At 66.6% G+C, this 9,653-nt stretch overlaps 1 protein-coding gene across 5 annotated transcripts; it reads left to right on the top strand.

Annotated features, from left to right (window-relative positions):
* The first annotated feature begins 844 nt into the window (after nucleotides 1–844).
* LHX3 (LIM homeobox 3) lies at nucleotides 845–9,427 on the top strand. Of its 5 annotated transcripts, none has more exons than XM_001917984.5 (6): nucleotides 845–1,302; nucleotides 5,600–5,771; nucleotides 6,415–6,617; nucleotides 7,296–7,447; nucleotides 7,523–7,694; nucleotides 8,528–9,427. In XM_001917984.5, exons 1-6 carry the CDS (start codon nucleotides 1,215–1,217, stop codon nucleotides 8,944–8,946), a joined length of 1,206 nt encoding a protein of 401 aa, XP_001918019.1. In that variant the 5' UTR covers nucleotides 845–1,214; the 3' UTR covers nucleotides 8,947–9,427. The 5 variants fall into 5 exon arrangements, with proteins under 5 accessions (XP_001918019.1, XP_070108125.1, XP_023485121.1 ...); XM_070252024.1 differs by having other exon boundaries at nucleotides 988–1,302; nucleotides 7,094–7,447; XM_023629353.2 differs by lacking the exon at nucleotides 845–1,302 and adding an exon at nucleotides 3,149–3,388.
* Nucleotides 9,428–9,653: the final 226 nt, after the last annotated feature.

Consider the following 9,653-nt stretch of genomic DNA (forward strand, 5'->3'; position numbering starts at 1 on the left):
GAGAGTGGTGACGGGTGCACAGGAACTGCACTGGAGGTGCCCTGTGAAAGGGGACCTCTGAGGACCCCCAGGTGAAGAGAGCGCCGGCCCACCCAGTTCCGGACAGCCGCTTTCCTAGGCTGCCCGGCTGCCCCGGCCTGAGCGCCCCGGCGTCGCTGTCCGCCTTTGCCCTGACACCTGTTTGCGGCTCACATTCTGAACTCTTTGGATTTCTTCTCCTGCCGCCCCCTCCCCCACACACACCTTTTGTTCTGTGGTGGGAAGGTCTCTAGTAGTTGGGTATGTGGTTTCTGTGGATTCACCTTCGCAGCTGGGCTGTGCCAAGGCTGATAGGTTACCCCTTCCCTGGCTTTGCCCGGGCCCCTCCCTCAGGGCAGCCCCTGGTCTGCCACCCCAGCAGGGCACTGAGTGACCAATGGGTAACCCGCCCACCAGCCCGGGTCTGTGTGTAGTAGTGGTATTCGTGTAGACCCCCCATCCCGTAACCCATTACAGGCTCAGGGTCTTGGAGCTCACGGCCCTTGAGTCCTTCTGAGTAGTTTCTGTTGGGGATGCCCCAGGTGCCCTTCCTCCTGGCTGCCCTGGGGGCTGGGGGTGGGGCTGTGGCCTGAGATCTGGGGGAGGTTGAGTGTTGGGGAGGTTGAGTGCAGAAAGTTCCCCTGGCCAGCAGCAACAGTTGAATGCCTCGGAACTGCACCTGAAGCCAAGGCCTCGGTGGGGACCTGGGTTGAAGGCCAGTGGGGCCAGAGGGGCTGCCCTGGGCCCGTGGCCTGGACTCCCTTTGAGAATACTGGGAGCAGGAGCGGCAGGGTGGAGCACCCGCTTGCAGCGAATCCCCACACCTTCCAACGGCCTGGAGCTCAGGGAGGAGCTGCGCCGGACTCGCCGGCCCTGGCAAGGGGGCGGGGGTGGGGGGGAGAGGTGAGGAGGCGGGCGGAGGGACGCGGAACCTGGGGAGGTGGGCGGGCAAGCTGAGGGAACAGAGGGCGGCGGTTAGGGTCGGAGGAGGTGGGGAGCCGCGCCTCTTTCAGCACCGCGGACAGCGCCGGGCCCAGCCGCTCCGAGTCTGGCGGCGCGGTGCACAGGGACGCGGCGGCTCCAGCGCCCCCGGGCCTCGAGGAGCTGCGAGCTCTCCCCCGGGGTCGCAGAGAAGGGAGGAGCGCCCTGCGAAACTCAGTCCGAGCCCTGGCCCCGGCCCCGGCCCGACGGCCGCGATGCTGCTGGAAATGGAGCTGCAGCGCGACCGAGATGGGCCCGGGGCCCCGGCGGCAGCGGCCGTCTGCACCTTCCGGGGAACTCGGGGTAAGAGTTCTGGTACCCTGTGGCCCCCAGCCCGGGAAGGTGGGCCCTGCGGGGAGGAACGGCAAGGTGGCAGAGTGGGCAGGGGAAGGAAGGGGAACAGCGCACGCACGCCAGAGAGGGGAACAGTGCAGAGAGACTGCGGGCAGGAGGACGTAGGAGCTGGAAACAGGGGCGAGGGAAGCGAGTCCGGCAGATCCCCACGGAGGGCGGAGGGCCCTGGATGGTTCGGGAGGCCGAGTTGCTGGAGTGCCCAAGAACAGAAGGGGTCTTGCAGACACTGCTGAGGGGAATGGGATGGAGCAGAGCAAATTGCACTAAGTTCCTCCAGAGGCCCCACGCCCCTCAGCTCCCAAACACAGCCCAGCCCAGACCTGCCCCAGCAGCACAGCAGCACAGCACCGGGACCCCTGCGCCAGGTCTCCCGCCTGAACTGCCCTCCCCAAGGGCCTCTCGATCGCCACCGACGTTGGGAAATAATGGAGGCATTGTTGGCGGACCTGCCAGATGCCCAGCGCGTGGGGCCGCCACCTCCTTGACTGGCTGCCCGCCCGCCCCTTCCCCAGTCCAGCCATACATGGCCCCTCTCAGGCAGGCCTCTGCAGCAGCTGACACTCAACGGCTGACAGCCCAGCACACCCAGCACCACTCGGCTGCCTGGCTCGTGTGCCCTTCCCTGTGCTTCTGGGTAGAAGTGTGGGGCCAAGGGAAAGGGCATGGAGGCTCATGGGCCTTTGCTCACAACTATGAGACCCCAGTTCTGCTGGGAGCTGGGAGGCAGCTGTGCCCTTCCTGCTCGGGTCCTTCCAGGCAGGCCTCCATGTTAAAGCATGCTGACCAGGCCACTGGAGGCCAGGAGAAGGAGGCAGGGTGAATGGGGACACTGCTGTGGGCTCCCAGGTGGAGAGACCTGGAGGATGGCATCAACTTGCTGGACTCCCAACACTTGCTGGGGCCCCTGCCCTCGTCATACTGCTCCCTGCAAGGGGCATACTGCTGTGTCCTGATTGTGGGTGGCAGCGGGGGGTCTGGTGCCGGCCTCTGGGCAGGAGCAGCTGCCCTGGATAGGTGCATCTCTACAGGTAAGGATGAGTGCGTTCCTGCAGGCTCACCTGTTTGGATTGGGGGCAGGATGTTGGAAAATCAGGCATAGGGCCTGCGTTCTGTGCAAGGCAGGGTGCTGAGGGGTGGAGGGAAGTGAAGGTGGATCCCTGGCTTTCCCAGCTCTGGCGTCCCTCCTGACCTGGAGTCTCAGCCGCGTGTCCAGGCCCGGGACACTGGGTTTCCCTCCTGAGAATCGCCCTTCTTCCCTGCTCCCACTCGGGGCTGCAATTCCAAGAGGTGCCCAGAAGCTGGCCAGAGCCGGGAGGTCTGAGGTCTCATCCGGCGCCTGGTGGCTTCACTGTGAGCCCTTGGGCGCCACACTCACCCTCTCGGGGTTTCGGGTCGCGTTCGTGCCGACTAGACGTTGTCACCAAGCTTCCCAGCTCAGGCTCTCTCGAGTCGGAGCCTCAGCGGCGGTAGGACCCGGCTCCCTCCCGGACCCTCCTCCCAGGACCATCAGCCTCGCCGCGCGTGCACGCCCGAGCCCAGGCCTCAGCCCGCGGCCGGCGCGGGGGCAGGAAGCTGCAGGCCCCAGGCCAGCACCCACGAGCAGCCCTGGCCCGGCTCCTCCCCTGCCGGTCCCCGCCCTCGGGCCAGCACTCGGGGTGGCGTCTGGGCGCCGCAGGTCCCGGCGCAAAGGCGCGCAGAGCCGGCGGACGCCCCCGGCGCGTCTCAGCGACCCCCGGCCCCGCCCCGCGCCGCGGCCCCGCCCCCAGGCCGCTCCGCCCTCCGCGCGGCCGGAGGCTCCGGGCCCCAGGGCGGCCCGTGGGCTCAGCGCCCAGCAGCTCCGGGAGTCGCTCGGACGCCGGCCTGGGGCCACTGCGGCCGTGGCCTCGTCGGGCCCCGGGAAAATTTGGGGTCGGAGAGCGGCGGCGCCGGGCGGCGGGACCCATGGAGGCGCGCGGGGAGCTGGGCCCGGGCCGGGAGTCGGCGGGCGGCGACCTCCTGCTGGCGCTGCTGGCGCGGAGGGAGGACCTGCGCCGAGGTGGGTGCCCGCGCCGAGCGGCTGCCCTAGGGAGGGCGGACCACGGGGAGACCCCGAGGTCCTCGCTCCTTTCCGGGCCTGGCCACGGAGGCGTCAGGAGCGAGGGGACCCGGGCGGGAGTGGGTGCGGGGGCCCCAGCACGTCCCCGCCTGGGCGCCCTAGCAGCGAGTTTGCGTCGGGGCCCCTGGAGCTGAGCTGTCGGCTGTGTGGTCCTGGCGCTGCACGGCTCAGGCCGGGGAGCCCTCGGGGCCCCAGGACCAGTGTAGGAAGTCCTCTCCCTGATCGGGAGAATGTGCAGAGAGCAACCATGGGGCCCAGTGACCACTGGGCAGGAGGGACCCCCAAGAGGGCAGCCCCCACCCAGACCCACCGCACTTTCCAGAGGAAGAGAGTGTGATGCAAGGGCCAGGGTGGAGCCGGACCCTGGCTGTAGATCGCCCCCAGTTGCAGCCTTGGTGTCTGCGCCCTCACGCACCTGCTCTATTGGCCTGCTCCGGGGCGATCCTCAGCACTCTTCTACAGGAAAGCCCCCAACTTCCTGGTGGCACCAGTCTCGCCCCTAGCGCTTTGGCTCCCGGAGAACTGGGACCTTTTTCCCCGGGCTTCCGGGCTGGCAGGATGGATACAGAGGCGGCCCTGGAGGGATGGGGAGGAGTAGGGAGGGAGCAGGTGGGAAAGGGGTTACCTCCAGGCTGTGGGGTCTCATCGGTCCCCTATTTATTTATTTATTTTCCGACGGCTCCTGGGAGGAAAGGGTGGGAGGGCGGAGGGAGAGTGTGGGAGGGAGGCGGGCTCGGAGCGCCACGGCTCAGGAGAGCTGGCCCGGACGGGCGGGCGGGCGGGCGCGAGGCTCTGCGGGCCCCGCCGGCGCCGAGGGCAGGAGACCCGCCGAGGCCGGAGTCGCCATGCAGCGTAAGGCCCGCGTCGCCAGGGCTGCGCGGGGAACGCGAGGGGCGCGGCGGGAGCGGCTTTTGCCCGACGCGGGCTCCGCGGGCAGCACGGCCGGGGCGCTGTCCGGGCCTCGGTGCTGAATCCGCGCGCGGGGGCCTGTCCAGCCACCAGCTCTGTGCCCGGTGTCCTCGCCAACCTGCCGTCGCGCCCGCGATGGGGGCCCAGGGCGCGCGGCGGATCCCCACGCTCCGAACCCGGGGCCGCGGTTTTGCCTGATGCGGGACCGCGCGTCCTTCGCGGGTTTCCCGCTTCTGCGAGAGGGAAGTCAATCCCGTTCTCTCTGTCTGGGGCCGAAGGAGGTCCTTCTCCTGTCCTCCCGCCCACTGCGGGGCCGGCCTGGCGCCGGAGGGGTCCCGCGCCAGTGAGGTGCGCACGCTGGGGTGGGAGGAATGTTTGCGTAGGTTCCAGCTCCCACTGCAGGTCTCTCCTCCCCCGGAGACCTTTTCTAAATTAACAGGGAGTCCTCACCCAAGAGCACCCCACAAAGCCCATGGACCCCGTAGGCCATCCTTGTACTTCCCCCGCCTGGTCCCCAAAAGACGTGCAGTCCCAGGGGAGCAGAGCCCGCATGTTGGAGAAACTATGACATTGTGGGGAGGGCAAACACCTACTGTGTGTTTGGGCACCCACGCTTGAGTGTGAGGACAGCGGATCCATTTGTCCGGTCCCTCACAAGTGCCCCGAGGCCACCCAAAGATGGACAGGGCATCGGTTTTTACCTCGGTGGCCTGCAGACAGGGCCACGAGGCTGGGCAGCCACTCACAAGGAGTCTTTAGCCGCTGTGATGCTTAATTGTGCAAAGTAACAAAGGCGATTGGCTGGTGGGTGCCCCAGGACACCTGTGCCCGGCCTCCAGGTAATGGTAAGGACCCCGTTTTCCAGCCCAGTCTCTGAGAGAGCCCCTGGGGAGGAGTTTCCGTCTGAGCTCGATGTGCGCCTTTCATGCATGCTGGAAACATTTTGCGGTTGACGGTATCTGGCCTAATGGAATGGCCTGGGCACCTTCCTGCTCGCAGGAACATTTCTAGATCTGTTTTCAGTTTTCCTGAATTTTAGCTGCGGGCTGGGCTGCGGACTTCGGCGCCAAGCACTCCCAGCCCTGGGAGCCAGGCAGCCGCTCAAACCCGCTGGGGAAGAGGGTGTGCAGGGAAGGGGTCTCCCTCGGCAGCCCTGGGTCCTGGCGGCTGAGGTGGGAAGGTGACTTCGATGCCTCCCACTCTGCGCGGTGCCTGTGACCGCAGCGACTCCTCTGCCTACAGAGATCCCACTGTGTGCCGGCTGCGACCAGCACATCCTGGACCGCTTCATCCTCAAGGCTCTGGACCGCCACTGGCACAGCAAGTGTCTCAAATGCAGCGACTGTCACACACCGCTGGCCGAGCGCTGCTTCAGCCGCGGGGAGAGCGTCTACTGCAAGGACGACTTCTTCAAGTGAGCCGGCTGCGCCTCTCTGGGAGGGCGGGCAGGCGGGCGGGCAGCGGCACAGGCTGCCCTGTGGACAGGAGGCCGGGAGTGGGCCACCCCACAGAACTTCCCCGACCCCCCACAATAATCAAGTCCAGAGCCCTGAAGCCTGCATCTCCAGATCCCCTGCTGTCACCTGGCCGAGCACCCTAGGGCTTTTCCGTGGGCAGCTGAGCCGGGCTGGCACATCAGCAAATTTTTTTAAGTAATTAATTTTGTAAACTACGGAAGCAATCGTTAAAAAAGACAACCCTAAGTTTGTAGAACTCTATTGGACTTACTCCCTCTTAATTTCGGTCTTGTTTTTCTCCTTAAATCTGGGGAAGGGGCGCCTTCTGAGTACAGGCCTCCGGGGTCTAAAAAAATCACCTTCCAGACCGAGCACCGTGGGCGGCTGTGCTCTCCAGGGCCTCTGGGCACCCCCTCCGTAGTCTGTGCGGCTCTGCCGGGGCTGCGGGGGGGGGGGGGGGGTGGTGCCAGGGGCAGGGCCGGGGCGAGCCTCCTCCCGGAACGGCCCTGCGCCGCGCCGCGCCGTGCTGCCGCTCTCCGACCCGCTCGGGGCGAAGGAGCAGCCCGAGCCGCTCTGAGCCGCGCCCTGTGCGTCCCGCAGGCGCTTCGGGACCAAGTGCGCCGCGTGCCAGCTGGGCATCCCGCCCACGCAGGTGGTGCGGCGCGCCCAGGACTTCGTGTACCACCTGCACTGCTTCGCCTGCGTCGTGTGCAAGCGGCAGCTGGCCACGGGCGACGAGTTCTACCTCATGGAGGACAGCCGGCTAGTGTGCAAGGCGGACTACGAGACGGCCAAGCAGCGAGGTCAGCGGGAGCGGGCGACGGTCTCGGCAGGCCCCCCTCCTCCTCTGCAAGACAGGGCTGAGGCCAGGCCCAGTCGGGGCGCGGCGGGATCTCACCCCCAGCGCCCGCCTCGAAGCGCTCCCTGAGGGCCGCGAATTTAAGCGCCTTCCCTCCAGGCTGGGGCGGTGGGGGTACCGCCACCCCCAGGCCCGCACTGGAGCCGGGTGGGGTCAATTAACAGACCGGCCCTGGGTTAGCCCGGGTCTGGGGTCTTAGCGGCCGCCTCACTCAGGAGCGCACAGAGATTGGTCGAATTGTGTGGATTGTCACCCCCGGTTTGAATTATCACCCTAAATCCTTACCGTGGAGATCTGGCCCTATCTACCCCCTTAGAACAAAGAGGAACCCACCCAGGGGGAGGGGGCGGAGGGGGAGCGGCGAAGATGGGCCGCGCGCGGGTCTCTAATGAAGGCCGCAGCCGAGCCGCCCCTCCGCAGGCCCCGACGCCCGCACCCGGCTTTCTCCATTGATCCCAGCGCCCGCGCGGCCCGCGAGGCCCCCTGACCCCCGCGGCGCGGTCGGTAATTGGGCGGGGCGGTATTTGGGGCCCCCGAGGTCTCTGGGCCCAGGGCTGGGCGGGGCGGGGACCTCTGGGCGGTCAGAGGAGCAGGCCCAGCCTCACCCTCCCCCGCGGTGCAGAGGCCGAGGCCACGGCCAAGCGGCCGCGCACGACCATCACGGCCAAGCAGCTGGAGACGCTCAAGAGCGCCTACAACACGTCGCCGAAGCCGGCGCGCCACGTGCGCGAGCAGCTCTCCTCCGAGACCGGCCTGGACATGCGCGTCGTGCAGGTCAGCGCCCCGCGCCCGCGGCCACCCTGCCCGCCCCCGCGCGCCCTGCGGCCACTCACCCGCCCCCGCCCCCAGGTGTGGTTCCAGAACCGCCGCGCCAAGGAAAAGAGGCTCAAGAAGGACGCGGGCCGGCAGCGCTGGGGCCAGTATTTCCGCAGCATGAAGCGCGCCCGCGGCGGCTCCAAGTCAGACAAGGACAGCATTCAGGAGGAGGGGCAGGACAGCGACGCCGAGGTCTCCTTCACGGGTACGGCGCCTGGCACACCTCGCTGCACTCCCGCGTGGCCCCGGGGTCAGGAAGGACGTTGGACTGGTTGCTTGCAGGGAGCCTGAAATCTAAATTTCCTAGTCAGTGTCCTCTTTAGGCTTATTTTTAAAAAACTCGTTTATGGATCCTGGTCCCCCATCCCAAGCCCAGTGGGTCAGCCACTTAGGACCACTGCTCTTCCCCTGTGTGGGCTGGATTCCCCTGTGACCCAGCCTGTCCCTCGGCAGGCTTTCTCATGGTTGGGGGTCCAGACCATCTCTCTGGCTTCCCGCCCTAGCCATGATTTTTAGGAAAGTGGGCAGCACGATTTTGGACTAAGTGATTAAAAATTCCTGGCTGCTTGCAGTTGGGGGGGGGGGGTCCATCCTCCTCTGAGGATCCGTTACCTCATTCTCCATGTTGGGGAGACCTCACCCCCACCCCTTAATGCCCATCCTCAGAGAGTTTGTACGAGAGGTTCCTTCTGGCTGCATTGTGATCTTAGACTATTCACCCAGCCTCCCTGAGCCTCAGTTCACTCCTCTGCAGAATGGGGGTGGGGCATCTGCACCACCCCTCCCAGGGCAGCCTTGGAGGGGGTCCTGGAACCATCACCCTGACTGGACTACACCCATCATGCCTTAGACACCCAGCAGGACTGAGCTGAACACCAGGTGGAGGGTAGGGACAGAAGGCAGCTGTCCATTCTAAGAGCAGAAGCGACTGGGCTGACCTGTTGTGTGATGTGGGGCAGGTCACCCCTGCAGGAGGGGCCCGGGGGGCCCAGGTGGAGGGGGGCAGGCACTGAGCAGCACCCTCTGCTTCCATTGCAGAAGAACCCTCCATGGCCGAAATGGGCCCTGCCAACGGCCTCTACGGCAGCCTGGGGGAGCCCACCCCCGCCTTGGGCCGTCCCACGGGAGCCCCAGGCAGCTTCCCGCTGGAGCACGGGGGCTTGGCCGGCCCGGAGCAGTATCGGGAGCTGCGCCCCGGCAGCCCCTACGGCGTCCCCCCCTCCCCGGCTGCCCTGCAGAGCCTTCCTGGCCCCCAGCCCCTCCTCTCCAGCTTGGTGTACCCAGATGCCAGCTTGGGCCTTGTGCCCACGGGAGCCCCGAGTGGGCCCCCGCCCATGAGGGTGCTGGCAGGGAACGGACCCAGCTCTGACCTGTCCACAGGGAGCAGCGGGGGCTACCCCGACTTCCCTGCCAGCCCCGCCTCCTGGCTGGACGAGGTGGACCACGCTCAGTTCTGACCAAGGCCCCAGCTCCACCGAGCACCGGACATGAGGGGCGTAGGCAGCGATGCTGCCCCTGGCTGGGCGGCCGGGAGCTGTGCTCTCTTCCTTTCCCGAAGCCCCGGACCTCAGCGGGAAGCAGGTGCCACTGGCGGGGGACAGCATGAGGACGTCAAGGGAGGGCTCCTTTCTGTGGAGCACCCAGCCCCGCGGCCCCCTCCCTTGGGGCAGATGGACTCTCTTGGCTCCTGTCTGCGACCGCTGGTCTGGGGACACAGGCGGCCCGCTGGTGGCTGCCCAGCAAGCCTTGTTTTGTAAGCAGATTGCTCCCTTTGTCGACCGGTTAACTGAGCGCTTGCTGCTGTTTCTAGACGTGAAATGTCACCCTGCCTAGGCCAGACCTCTGCCCGGGGCCTCTCGCCAGCCCAGATCCGTACAGCCTCCAGGCTGGAAGACGCTTTAATTTCTAAAATTAAAAAATACGCTCATTGTGCTTTCATTTCCCAGGTTCCGTATGTCTGAGTTGTGTAGCCCCTTCGCCCCCTACTTTGGGTCACAGACGGGCCTTGTCTGTCCAGGAGGGAGGTGGCAGTGCGGGAGCCATGCCTGTGTCCTTCCTGGTTCCTCTGGGGCCTCCCTGCCACCACCCCAAGCTTCCCCAGGAGCCTCCTCACCCCTCTTTCCTGGGGCAGCTGGCTCTGGACCTTTCTGTTCCTCTGAACTGA

Source organism: Equus caballus, chromosome 25, assembly GCF_041296265.1.
Source record: "Equus caballus isolate H_3958 breed thoroughbred chromosome 25, TB-T2T, whole genome shotgun sequence".
Lineage (NCBI taxonomy): Eukaryota > Metazoa > Chordata > Mammalia > Perissodactyla > Equidae > Equus > Equus caballus.

What these genes read in the sequence shown, in the direction of transcription:
- LHX3 (XM_070252024.1), top strand. Translation starts at nt 1,215, where the DNA reads ATGCTGCTGGAAATGGAGCTGCAGCGCGACCGAGATGGGCCCGGGGCC. An exon ending in TGCAAGGACGACTTCTTCAA is followed by an intron (nt 5,772 to 6,414) that starts GTGAGCCGGCTG and finishes TGCGTCCCGCAG; the next exon opens with GCGCTTCGGGACCAAGTGCG. An exon ending in CGCCGAGGTCTCCTTCACGG is followed by an intron (nt 7,695 to 8,527) that starts GTACGGCGCCTG and finishes CTTCCATTGCAG; the next exon opens with AAGAACCCTCCATGGCCGAA.